A 14736-nucleotide genomic window follows, 5' to 3' on the forward strand; every position below is an offset into this window, starting at 1 on the left:
CCACTGTTGGTTATCAGGGAGGATATGTAGACAATAGATACAGAGGTCAAAGAGAACAAAGGATATAACTATATAAAATTAAATTCTGCTGACCTACTAAGCAGCAAAAGGTAATTAATAGTATTTATTATATGCTATAAATTTGCTTGATATGCTGCAATATTTCTAACATAAAAAGATGTGTGATGATAGATGTGTGAATTCTGTGACTTGATATTTTTTAAGTGATGGCACACAGCAGCAGAGTTACTTAATGAGAAGCAATCTTGAGCAAGTGAAGAATGTCAGTATATTTAAGGGTCTAAAAAAAGATTTAATCTTAGAGTTTGGTGTGTTCCTACAATGACACACTCCACAGAATAAAGGATGCCTCTAAGAAAATATTTTCCTGCCTATCTCTCTCTTCAGAGCACCCTTAATCTCATTATTCCTGAGACTGTAGATGAGAGGGTTCAACATGGGGATCACCACCATGTAGAACACAGACACCACTTTGTTCTGGTCTGTGGAGAAGCTGGACTTGGGCATCACATAAATGAATGTGATAGTCCCATAGAACAGAGTGACTGCTATGAGGTGGGAGGTGCAGGTGGAGAAGGCCTTATGTCGACCTTCAGTGGAGTGCATCTTCAGGATGGTGATGAGGATGTAGATATAGGAGATGGCTATGACAATCACTGTCACTACAATGATGGATCCAGCTGTGAATGAAGGAACAGTTGCAGGGACACTGACATCAGAACAGGACAGTTCTATTAATGGAGCAAAATCACAGAAAAAGTGATTGACACCATTGGGTCCACAGAAGACTAATGAATAGAAACATATAGTGAAAGACCATGTGTTAAGAAAACCACCTATGTAAGCAATTAAGAGCAATTGGACACAGACTCGTGTGGACATTTTGGTTGAATAAAGCAGTGGGTTGCAGATTGCCATGAAGCGATCATAAGCCATGGCAGCCAGAATGAAGCATTCACTTGATCCAAAGAAGACAACTGAACCTAGCTGAATGGCACAACCAATGTAGGAGATGATGTGTCTTTCCACCAGGAAGTTGATAAGCATATTGGGTGTGACAGAAGATGAGTAGCCTATGTCAGCAAAAGCCAAATGGCTGAGAAAAAAATACATGGGATGATGGAGCTGGGAAGAGACTCTGATGAGAAGGATGGTGCTGAGGTTCCCAAATACAGTCACCAGGTAGATGCACAGGATGATAATAAAGAGGATGACTTTAAGGGCTGGGTCATGTGTTAATCCAAATAAAATGAACTCTGTCACTGCAGTGTGGTTCCCCTCATTCAGGAAAGCCATGGGACAGTGTAGCTGCTGCCAGATCAAGGCTGTGATGATGACATTTCTGAATGGAATTCATAAATATATCATTCTCATTAGTTCATAGATGAAAGTTACTATAAACAAATAAATTATTAAAAAGACTGAATTTAATTTTTGTTTTATTTTATACTAAGAATTGTGTTACAATGTTTATAGGTTTATGAACAATGCATTGATATAGTTTAATATTTCTAGGCAGAATAACAGAAAACATGTTTGAAGCATTCATTATGTTTCATTACTTTCATAAACATTCTGTTAATGCAAGGATAAAACAATGAAATGTTTGAGAATGTTTAAATTTTTGTTATATCAAACAAACAAATAAAAATAAAAACAAAAGTCCCAAATTTGTGTATGTTCATGATGGGACACTGGAGCCTGAGTAGCAGCTAACATTTATGTCATGCTTTCTAGGTGATAGACACCGAATTACCATTTTATATCTAATTCTATTCAAATATCCATGAAATTGTTAAGTATTTTTATTATTCCCAATTTAAGATGAGGAAACTAAGTTCAAAAATGCATAGTAACTTACCTAAAATTGTCTATGTATTAATGAAATCAGAATGTGAATTTCCAGGTTGAATTTAGTTTATTACTTTTGTAAATTTTCTCAACTGAAACTACTTAGCAGTCACAATGGAGTTGGTTATCTGGTAAGTGGCAAGAAAATAGGTTAAATTTCAGTTTTAAGAACATCCAGGAAATCCAGGATGCAATGAGAAGACCAAACCTAAGGATAATAGGTATAGAAGAGAGTGAAGACTCCCAAGATAATGGGCCAGTAAATATTTTCAACAAAATTACAGCAGAAAACTTCCCTAACCTAAGGAAAGAGATGCCCATAAATATACAAGAAGCCTACAGAACTTCAAATAGACTGGACCAGAAAAGAAATCCCTCCTGTCACATAATAATCAAAACACCAAATGCACTAAACAAAGAGAGAATTTTAAAAGCAGTAAAAGAAAAAGGTCAAATAACATATAAAGGCAGGCCTATCAGAATTACACCAGACTTCTCACCAGAGACTATGAAAGCTACAAGATCCTGGGCAGATGTCATACAGACCCTACAAGAACACAAATGCCAGACCAGGCTACTATACCCAACAAAACTCTCAATTACCATAGATGGAGAAACCAAAGTATTCCATGACAAAACGAAATTTGCACAATATCTTTCCATAAATCCTGCTCTACAAAGGATAATAGATGGAAAACATCAACATAAGGAGTGAAACTTCACTCTAGAATAAGCAGAAAAGTAATCTTTCAACAAATCCACACAAATTTAATTCCACCTCTTATAACAAAAACAACAGGAAGTAACAATTACTTTTTCTTAATATCTTAATACAAAAATTAATATTACCAACATATCCTAATCAATTGAAATCCAAAAATATGAGGAATTAGAAATTTGTTGACTGTCATCCAATGGTCCCTCTAATTTAGTAATTGGAGAAATAGGTCCAATATTGTACAATCCATATACACTTCCAGCTTGTTGTACGTGACAGTGTCTTGCTGTGTGCAACATAATGTTCTTGAAATCTTGCTTCTCCTATCTCAGCCTCTCTATTAGTAGTATTGTTTATTTCATGTTTTTACACTATATTATGATTTTCAGAACATCTTACATATTTCAAAAGTATTTATACAGTCAAAAGAAATATAGACAATTAAATTGGGAGGTGACTTGTAAGAGAACAACAAAGAGTGAGACTGAATGCTTTGCTTGAGGTTTGTAACTCTTGTATCAAGTTTGAAGAAGATGGCTTTATAAGTTATTCTTTCTCTGAGATGAATGTTTTTCCAAATTATCAGAACCAATGAACAAGATTCTTACCCTCACCTAATGTCTGTCCCACCCTCCAAGCAGAATCATTGTTCATTGAAACAGTTGGTGAATGACTTTATGGATAGGCCATCTTAATACACACACCATTTCTTAAATGAATATAACCTGTTCTGTGTGGGCTGAAAATGAAGACACTCACTCAAGTCTAATAGCTTTGACCATAGCAGGAAGTCAGTATCCAAAAATCATGGCTACAATTCATTCCTTGGCACAGTAGAACTATCAACTCTCAGCTTAGCTACAATGGAGGTAAAATCCTTTGGTGATGTGAGGGTCATTGAAGTACAGCCTTATTACAATGAAATCCAATGTCTAAAAATTGTTCTTATTTTGGGTTTGTACCACAGTAAGAGCCAAGATTTTAAGCCCTACTAAATACAAAATGAACAAACAAACAAACAAACAAAAAGACTTTATATATTTATGTTCATTTAAAACATACTAGTAGTGATATATTATTTTGAAATATACAGTAAATGTTTGGAGTTATTTAAAATTTATATTAAAAAAACATGTATTTTCAGTATTGCTGTAGACAAATATCTACATAAGACTGTTAAATTGATTGTTGTTTTATATCAAACAACTTTTATAATACTCCTTTTTATTGTTATAATATTTTATAAATTTTAAATAACATGACAAAAAGGTATTGTAGGTATTGAAGGGGGGGTCTCTGGGAGAAGTTGGGGTACAAAAGGGAAACAAGAATGTAATGCAATTGTATTTATGTAAAATATGTTTTTAAATGTTAATAAATTCAGATAAATTGAAATCATGTAACTCTTCTCATCAAACTGTAATAAAACTTAAGTCAAAAAAATAGCTTGATTTAATTACAGGGCTAATGAACCATTGAAAGGCTTATTTAAATACCAAAGCCCGCACTTGAACAATCTTGGAAAAAGAAATAAGGCTTAAAAGGGATTTTTGGATGTAGAAACCAAGAACAGTGATTTAAATAAAAGTACACATTGTCTTAGGACACCCGCTATTCTGCTGAGAGACCCTCAGGATGCAAGGCACTCAAGGGAGTTGTCCTACTAGATAAGGGAAACTACAGGAGACAAACAGAAACACAAGAAGATGGCACTGCGGGTCATATGCTTAGAAAAGAAGGGCCTCTGTTCAGTATGCAAAGAGGAGTCCCTTGACAAATGTTCCCCATTACCAAGGTCTTCCCCATTTTCATTGTGCCTAGTCATTTTAATTCATATGTTACTGTATTTTTTAAGTCAGGTCTCAGATAGTCTAAGACAGTCTCTAATTATGGAGATGAGAACAACTTTGAACTTAAAATAAAACATACACACATACACACACACAATTTCAGTTTTAATAGCCAACCTTTTTATAAAAGGTTTCTAGTTATTAATATAGCTTACAATGTCTGTCCATTAAACAAGACATTTAAAAAATCAACATTGTTATACAATCTTATTGAAAGGATAAGAAAGAAATAGAAAGAAATTTGAAATGAAATTTGTACATAAAATTATTGTTCTAAATAATACCAATTAAATCATTACTTTATTCCTCCATTTGAAATCTCAACCTAATTATGCAAAATATGACATGAATATTTAGAACTAAATTGTGATGGCGTATATTTATCTGTATACAATCATTTCTTTGCATAATATTATCTAATTACAGCCTATTGGAAGAAAATAATGTAACTTTCAGAACAGTGTACTAGTGGATACATTTGGATACTAGAGAGTTAAAAAGTGAACCTAGGTTTACATAGCTAGGGGCCAGGTTGACTCACCTCCCAAGATTCTTGCCTTTATATCCTACCCATTATCTAGAATGTCTAGTAGTCTGCAATGCTGTTTGAGATTGAATAATACACAAAGTAGGCTTTTCAGATGTTTTGATAAAGGCCTGTCATGGCAATTTATTTCAATGACAGTAATTTTTCTAACACTGTGTTTGAGTGCTAAGTTTAGATGGTGTTAAACCTATGTAGGATTCTGATATTATAGTTGTATAAATTAGGAATATTGATAAACTGAATTATGACTACTTAGCCACAAAAATTTAAATTAATTATACTTATTTAAAGAAAAACTTAAATTTAATTCATTGAAAAATGCTAAGGGAATACTGAATTGTGTTTATGCTCTCCAAGTGATAGCTTGTGAACACAATTTTGAAGAACACATATATGTGTCTTCCATCAGTGAAGGGAAACCAATTAAGTCACAAATTCCTAAATCTTACCTCCTGAAATGAGTCAGTCCAGACTGCTGACAGAAATCCAAATCTATGATCATACAACTCTAAGCTTTCTTTTATTATTGATTTTTTTGTTAGAAGATCTCCCTGATGAGTCTATAGAATCAAAAGTGACATGGAACACAGCAGGGATCATTATAATAGTCTCTAATTACTATTGAATTGTTTATTTCAAACACCTGTAACACAAATACTAGTAATCTTCAAGGACTTCATCAATCCTCATTCTTTTGTGTAAACACAAGTACACTCTCATTTCTTAGTTAAGAAATATAATAAATTATCTGAAAGGAGAATAGTTTGATGTTTATATCAGTATTTAAGATTAATGTGTACTCAGCTGTCTATTTAAAAATGTAACAGCTTTATTTCACTTTGTATATGCAATTTTTAAAAAATAATTATTTTATTAATTTTGACACCTTTATATTATATATTTTGATCTTATTCACCACAAGTGTTCCCATAGCCACATCCCTTCCTATCCACATAACTTTGTTATCATTTTAAAAAATTTATTAAGCCAATTTCAAGAAAATTGGCTCTCCTCTCAAGAACTATAAATTTGCAATCGACTTCAGCAAGGGGTGGGATTCCATATCCACCTCCACTGCTCATGCTGGGATTTTGGCTGGCTTGAGCTTGTGAAGATCTTATGTATAGTGTCACAATCACTGAGGACTTATACATAACACAGGATCTGAAGTACTACTGTCACCAGGAATTAAAAACATTAGGGATAACCTCAAGTTCTCACCTGCTTCTGCCCTTCCTGTTTCTTCATCTAGGCCCAAATGCCTAAAATTAAGCATGTCTATAGTCACTGGCCATTGTTTAGTAAGCTGACTGACTTCTTAAGGTTTTGTCAGGGATAAGTCCTCTTGTTAAGCCCCTACATCCCTTTTAACAGTGTACACTTTGCTCAATTTCCCCATTGTAATAGTTGTCTTAATTGACTTTCCTATGTCCAAGTTGCCTTTTTTCATAATAGGCAGATTTAGTTAATAATGTACTTTAAATTTACTCATTTTATATCCATTAACTAAAATTCCATGTAGTTGAATGTCTCATGTAAGAAACACAACCAATGGCCCAGCAACCTATCACCACAAGTTTTGGTACTATTTACACAATTGTTTATATATCTTATTATTTTCCTTTTTTTGTTGGTTATTTTATTTATTTGCATTTCAAATGTTAACCCCCCTTCCAAGTTTCCTCTCCACAAGCCCCCTACCCCCTCCTCCTCCCATTGCCTCTATGAGGGTACTCCCCCATTTGTCTACCCACTCCTGTCTCAGCCACCTAGCATTCTTCTGTCCTAGGTCATCAAGCATCTACTGGATCAAGGACATTTCTTCCCAGTGATACCCAATAAGGAAACCCTCTCCTACATATTCAGCTGAAGCCATGGGTACCCCTTATGTACTCTTTGGTTGATGGTCTCCCTGGGAGCTTTGGGGGGTCTGGTTGGTTGATATTGTTGTTCTTCCTATGAGGTTGCAAATCCCTTCAGCTCCTACAATCCTTGCTGTAACTTACCCATTAGGGTCCTGGAACTCAGTCCAATGTTTGGCTGTGTACATCCATATCTGTTTTGTTCAGGATCTGGCAGAGACTCTCAGGAGACAGTTGTATCAGGCTCCTATTAGCAAGTACTTTTTGGCATCTGCAATAGTGTCTGTGTTTGGTGTCTGCATGTGGGATGGATCTCCAGATGGACAGTCTGTGGATGGCCTTTCCTCCAGTCTCTGCTCCACTCTTTGTCTCAGTATTTCCTTTAGACAGGAGTAATTCTGGGTTAAAATTTGGAGATGGGTGGGTGTCCACATCCCTCAACCAGGGGACCAAGCCTAACCTCTGGTTATGGTCTCAACAGGTTCTCCCTCCCCTTTGAGGGGTATTTCAGCTAATGTCATCCCAGTGGGGTCCTGGGAGGCTCTTGCTTTCCCAGTATCTGGGACTTTCTGGTTGCTAAACCCAGTTCCTCATCCCCTATTGCTACACACCTCTGTTCAATTTCCTAACCCTCTATACATCTCCTGTCTCTTCCCATACCTGATTCTTCCCCCTTTTTCCCCCTCCCCCTCTTCTCTTCCTCCCAAGTCCTTCTCACCCTCTACTTCCCTTCACTATTTTGTTCCCCCTTCTAAGTAGGACTGAAACATCCACTCTTTGGTCTTCCTTCATCTTGAGCTTCATGTGGTTCATGAGTTGTATCTTGGGAATTCCATGCTCTTTGCCTAATATCCTAATATGTATCAGTGAGTACATACCATGTGTGTTATTTTGTGACTGAGTTACCCCACTCAGGATGGTATTTTCTAGATCCATCCATTTGCATGCAAATTTCATAAAGTCATTGTTTTTAATAGCTGAGTAGTACTCCATTGTATAAATGTACCCCAAGTTCTGTATCCATTCCTCTGTTGAGGGACATCTGGGTTGTTTCCATATTCTGGCAATTATAAATAAGGCTACTATGAACATAATGGAACATGTGTCCTCATTACATGTTGGAGCATCTTCTGGGTATATGTCCAGGAGTGGTATAGCAGGGTCCTCAGGTAGTTCTATATACAATTTTCTGAGCAACCACCAGACTGATTTCCAGAGTGGTTGAAACAGTATGCAATCCCACCAGCAATGGAGGTGTGTTACTCTTTCTCCACATCCTCGACAACATCTGCTGTCACCTGAGTTTTTGATCTTAGCTATTCTGACTGGTATGAGGTGGAATTCAGGGTCATTTTGATTTGCATATCTCTGATGTATAATTGTCATTTAGAATTCCATCCATTTTGTTTCAATTTTCCAGTTAAACGGAATGTAAGTTTTCAAGGTTCTTCCTATTGATTTTCTCAATTTCATTGGTATTCATTGCAATGTTTCTATTTTTTCCTCTAATTTTATTAGTTGTTTTTTTAACCTCTTTTGGTTATGTTGGATAAAATCTGTCCATTTTGTTTCTCTCTTTGAAGAACCAATTCTTCATTTCATCAGTTCATTTTATTGCCTTTTAATTTCCATTTTATTAATTCTATTCTTGATCTTTTTATGTTTTATTTATTAACTTAAAAAATCATTCTTTTTAACTTGTTTTTGATTCTCTGTGAATTATGCATCATGTACCCCAATCCCATTCATTTATCCATCTCTTTTTATTTACCCTCTGTTCTTGTACCTCTCCTCAAAATAAAAATAACAACAAAATAAATACATAAAAATTAAGAAATAAATAAAAAGAATAATCCACCTTGTTATGGAAGCTGCAGTGCTTTATGGTGTGTCACACAGAATATCCTTTTGTCCAAATAGCTTTACTTGCAAATGTTCATTGCAGTGAGTCATTAGTCTGGTTTGAGGCCTCTGGCTTCTGCCACACTATCAATATCCTCCCCAGAGTCTCCTCATACATCCTGTTGTTGCCCTGTGCCACAAAATTCTTGCAGCTTTGGCTCTGCAGGACCAGCACCTTCACATATTACAGCAATTCATAGATGGGGTAAGATGGTGGGATGGGACTACTCAAAGCCATGGATCTGGGCCTGGCAGTGGCTGAGTTCTTCATCTTGCTATCTCTCCTCAAGTAAGGCCACAAGGGCTAGCTCTCCTGCTTTCCCAGCTGATGGGCAGCTCTTCTGCTTGTTTTAGCTGGCAAGTGTTAGGAGAGGTTCTCTGGTGTTCTACAATCAGGCTACCTCTTATCCACTGCCCAAGGAAGGGCTGTGGATGTCTTTCCCATGTGCTGTAGCCAGTGAGGGGTGGGGCCAGCTCTGGGCATGCCTCAGCCTTCAAGATGGCCCCAGGTGACAGTCCAAATAAAGGATGCCTGCATGGCTCTTGGTGGTAACATGAGCCATGGACATTGACAGAGGCCAGTGCTGTTTCAGGGCTACATACCTAGACCTGGCCCTCAGGAGTACAGGCTGGAATCTCACCATGGCCTCAGTGGAAGCACAGGCATCTAATATCAGGCTATTCCTCACCATCACCACCTTCATGTTTCCATTTCTTCCTCTCTTCATAGGACAGAAACCACTCCCATTTTCTTGCTCTCCCAAGTGTCTTCCACATACTTGCTCATCATAGTGGAGCCCTTGGTAGCTGTCATGTTTCTGGGTATCTTCTGTTCCATGCTTCCTTTCTTTATCTTAATTATCTCTTTCCATCTACTGATTTTGATTTTGCATGTTCTTTTTTTCTCAAGGCTTTAACATTCTCTATGAAGTTATTCATTTAAGATATATTTACTATGTTTTATAATTCTATAAAGTAGAAAATGAAGAACCATTTCAAAACTCATTTTATGGAGCCATTATTATCATGATGCCCAAATAAGATAAATAGACAACCAGAGAGAAAATTACAGGCCAACATCTCTGATGAACACAGTCACAAAATTTTCAAAAATCATTTGCAAAACAAATTTTAAAACATATTTAAAAAGTTATACACCATGATCAAGTAAATTTCATCTTTGAGATGCAGGAATATCTGAATCAATAAATATAGCCTTCTATGTGTATAGACCAAAGGACACAAACCATATAATCACCTAGATGTATCTAGATGCATAATAAGCCTTTGATAAACTCTAATATCCTTTGATGATAAAAGTCTCAGAGAACTAACACAGGTTCTCTTTATATATGCAGCCATTGTGCAGCTTTGTCTTCATGTGGGACTGCTAACAGTGAGAGCAGGAGCCTACTTTAACTCTGTTTCCTACTTTTGGGACCCTTTTCTTCTACTGGTCTGCCTTGTCATTTGGAATACCTGATAAAGACTAAGGTCAAGAAATTAGTAAAAGTGAATGGAGGCATTCAAAGGTCATATAAATACAAAAAAATGCCAACTAAAATCAGGTTAAAAATTAATGAACTGGAAATGAAAATAATATAAACAATGATTGAATAAAACGATTTGTTCTTAAAAAAAATAAACAACGTAGACAAACCCTTTTCAAACTGGCCAAAAGTAACAATAAAACTAGAGGAGAAAGGAGATACATAGCAACAGATACCAAGGATATCCAGATAATAATTAGGGAATAATTTGAAAACTTACATTATGGTAGGATTAAAAACTAGACTTTTCGGTTTTAGGGGTTATGGGTCTAGAGTATACTGGCCTCCCAGTAGCTATGGGCCTTCGTGAGGATCTATTACCAGTTGCCCTGAATGCAGGGAACTCATGGGATGCCTTCAGGGTGTGTTGTCTTCAGGGGAGCAGACAAGCCCCAGTAGAAGATCAGCTTTGTTCTTCATAGATATATTTCTAAGTTGTTTGTATATATCATCTGCCAGGGTAGATCACCAGCTTCTCTGCTTTCCTAAAGTCACCATAGTCTGATGGCATCCCAGGAGTTCTGCATTCAGGGCAACTGGACAACAGATCCCACAGTCTAAGGGCCTTTCTGAACAGCTACACACAGGGCAATGTCTTGACTGCTCCTCTGAAGACCCAATAGTCTGATGGCCTCCCAGGAGCTCTGCTATACCCAAGGCAACAGATCAGTAGTTTCTCTGCCTCTCTGAAGACCCCACAGTCTGAAGGCCTTCCAGAAGAGTTACTGCAGACAGGGTAACAGGTCACTAGCATATATGCCCATCCACAGTAGGTCTGCTACAGCAAGGGCCAAAGGCTTATCAGGAGATCTGAAGCAACCCAAGGATAAAAAAGCAGACTCCAGATAGAGTCACCCAGACCAGCAAACACCAGGGATAACTGTTGTCTCCCCCTCCAATGCTACCCTAATGTTGCTATGGAACTCTAAAACTGAAAGTACACTGACAGCCCCGGGCTGAAGCTGGCCGTCTATGGTGCAAGGCAATAGCCCACAAACACCGTAGCTCCTCCTGAAATCAAAGACTGACTCACAGCTAACTTCTAAGACTCCTGTTTGAAGTCCTTGTTTCGTAAACAGACTGTGATGTGATGCTACTGAAAACTGGTGTCCCTGTCTGCTGTTGTATTTGTTATGCATGTGCTATGTTTGGATATTGTGGTTTCACTTTGCTGCCTGGATATAAAAACCCATTTCACCCCAAGTAAAGCAAACTTTGATACATTTACTTAGCGTCCTGTCCTTTGTTCTCGACCCGTTTATTCCCACAGGTCTGGTCCAACCTCCAGTTCGAAGTTCCCCACGACCCATGTAGATCCGCTGGTCGGACACTACAGATAACAAGATGGAGAGAGGTAAGCACAAGACCATAAGCAACAGAAGCCAATATACATGGGCATTATCAGAACCCAGTTTTCCCACAAGAGCAAGCCCTGGATACACCAACACACCTGAAAATCAGGAAGCTGATCTAAAATCCTATCTTATGAAGATAATAGAGTACTTCAAGGAGGATATAAATAACTCATTGAAAGAAATACAGGAAAACACAGGTAAACAGGTATGAGCCCTTAAAGAGGAAAGAAATAAATCCCTTAACGAAATACAGGAAAACAAAAACAGGTGAGATAATTGAACAAAACAGTTCAAGACCTAAAAGTAGAAGTAGAAACAATAAAGAAAACACAAATGGAGGCAAACATTGTAATGGAAAAACCTAGGAAAGAGATCAGGAATTGCAGATGTGTGGGCTGGTGTCCAGAGCAGACCTTGGGTGCAAGCTCTGCAGCCAGTCCCACAACATCCAGAGGAAGCTCTACTCCCGGGTGCTCTGACACATCCAGGATCAGAGGTGAGCAGGAACCAACATCTGTCTCAACACTGGGAGTAACTGGGACCAGCGGGACTAGGCACACAGGAACTCTGCCAGCCCAGTGACTCGGGTTCCTTCCAGTCTGTCTGGGCTCGGGTCCAGAGCAGACCTTGGGCGCAAGCTCTGCAGCCAGTCCCACAACACACAGAGGAAGTCCCACTCTCAGGTGATCTAACAAGCCCAGGATCACAGGATCCCAGAATCACAGGATCCCAGAGACAGCTTGACTCTGAGTAGTTTTGACACAACCAGGATCACAGGAAGTGAAAGACCCCCAGAGCTGGGGAGATCCTTACTCAAGTATCAGGATGACGCAACCACCCAATGACTCACAAGAGACCAAGCTTGCTGTAATCACATGAGGTTTATTCCAGATCTGGGGTCGAACTCATAGCCTGGCAGGCCAGAGGGGTTTGACCACGAGCATGAGGAGTAAGTGGTATTTAAAGGGAAAAACCACAAACTAGGGGGCTGAAAGGGTTACCAAGGAAACATAACAAGAGAACAATGGAAAATTCTAAAGGAACCCACTACCTAGTTGAGCCAGATCACAAGGAAGTCATTATGCTCAATCATTGTCTAGAGGAATGTGATTTGGTCAATGCTATCTTCTTAATGACTGACAGTTGTCCTGCTCCTTATTCTGGGCAATGTTATCTTCTTAATAGCTGACCGCTATCCTGTTCCTAGAACTGACCAGTCCACCTTCCTGGCTCGTGACAGAGACTTCCTATGTCTTCTTTAAGTAAAGGTTATACATTATACATACATTTCTATTAAATGCCCTCATTTTAAATTCTAAGATTCTCCAGCCTTTCAGAAGGACAGGCTCTAGTCAGACTTAGCAAGGGCAGGTAGCACTAGAGATAACCAGATGGTGGGGGGCAATCATAAGAAAATTAACAACACAAACCAAGGTCACTTGGAATCACCAGAACCCAATTCTCCCACCATAGCAAGTCCTGGACACACCATTACACTGGAAAAGCAAGATTCAGATATAAAATCACTTCTCATGATGATTATACAGGACTTTAAGAAAGACATAAATAGCACCCTCAAAGAAATACAGGAGAACACAGGTAAACAGCTAGAAGCCCTTCAAGAGGAAACACAAAAATCCCTTAAAGAGCTACAGGAAAACACAATCAAACAGGTGAAGGAAATGAATACAACCATTTGGAATCTAAAAATTGAAATAGAAACAATATGGAAATCAGAAAGAGAGACAATCCTGGCCATACAAAATCTAGGAAAGAAATCAGGAGTCATAGATGTAAGCATCACCAACAGAATACAAGAGATAGAAGAGAGAATCTCAGGGGCAGAAGACACCATAGAAAACATTGACACAACAGTCAAAGAAAATGCAAAAAGCAAAAAGCTCCTAACCCAAAACATCCAGGAAGTCCAGGACACAATGAGAAGACCAAACCTAAGGATAATAGGTATAGAAGAGAGTGAAGATTCCCAGTGTAATGGGCTAGCAAATATCTTCAACAAAATTATAGAAGAAAACTACCCTAACCTAAAGAAATAGATACCCATGAACATACAAGAAGCCTACAGAACTCCAAATAGACTGGACCAGAAAAGAAATTCCTCCCGACACATAATAATCAAAACACTAAAAGCACTAAACAAAGAAAGAATTTTAAAAGCAGTAAGGGAAAAAGGTCAAATAACACATAAAGGTAGGCCTATCAGAATTACACAAGACTTCTCACCAGAGTCTATGAAAGCTAGAAGATCCTGGGCAGATGTCATACAGACCCTACAAGAACACAAATGCCAGCCCAGAAGAGTATACCCAGCAAAACTCTCAATTACCATAGATGGAGGAAACAAGGTATTCCATGACAAAACCAAATGTCCACAATATCTTTCCACAAATACAGCCCTACAAGGTTTAATAAATGAAAAACATCAACATAAGGAGCAAAACTACACCCTAGAAGAAGCAAGAAGGTAAGCTTTCAACAAATCCACACAAACTTAATTCCACCTCTTACAACAAAAACAACAGGAAGTGACAATTACTTTTCTTAATATCTTAATGTGAAAATTAATATTACCAACATATCCTAATTGATTGAAATCCAAAAATATGAGAAATTAGAAATTTGTTGATTGTCATCCAATGGTCTCTCTAATTTAGTAATTGGAGAAATAGGTCCAACATTGTACAATCTATATATACTTTCAGCTTGTTTCTTTGTGACTGTGTTTGGCTGCGTACAGCATAAGGGTCTTGAAATCTTGCTTCTCCTATCTCAGCCTCTGTATTAGTAGTTATTGTTTATTTCATGTCTTTACACTATACTATGGTTTTCAGAACAGCTTATATATTTCAAAAGTATTTATATACCTAAAAGAAACATAGACGATTAGCTAGGAAGGTGGCTTGTAAGAGAACAACAAAGAGTGAGACTGAATGCTTTGCTTGATGTTTGTAACTCTTGTATCAAGTTTGAAGAAGAGGAGTTTATAAGTCCTCTCTTTCTCTGAGATGAATGCTTTTCCAAATTATCACAGCTAATGAACCAAATTCTTACCCTCACCT

General features: G+C 37.7%; 1 protein-coding gene across 1 annotated transcript; it reads right to left on the reverse strand.

Annotated features, from left to right (window-relative positions):
* Nucleotides 1–272: 272 nt before the first annotated feature.
* LOC116102758 (olfactory receptor 478) lies at nt 273–5482 on the reverse strand. Its single transcript, XM_031387786.1, has 2 exons — nt 5437–5482; nt 273–1346 (listed from the first exon to the last, which is right to left on the reverse strand). The coding sequence occupies exon 2, from the start codon at nt 1315–1317 to the stop codon at nt 373–375; it is 945 nt and encodes a 314-aa protein (XP_031243646.1). The 5' UTR covers nt 1318–1346; nt 5437–5482; the 3' UTR covers nt 273–372.
* Between the last annotated feature and the right edge of the window lie 9254 nt (nt 5483–14736).

This window comes from Mastomys coucha, unplaced genomic scaffold (assembly GCF_008632895.1).
Source record: "Mastomys coucha isolate ucsf_1 unplaced genomic scaffold, UCSF_Mcou_1 pScaffold21, whole genome shotgun sequence".
In the NCBI taxonomy this organism is placed as follows: domain Eukaryota; kingdom Metazoa; phylum Chordata; class Mammalia; order Rodentia; family Muridae; genus Mastomys; species Mastomys coucha.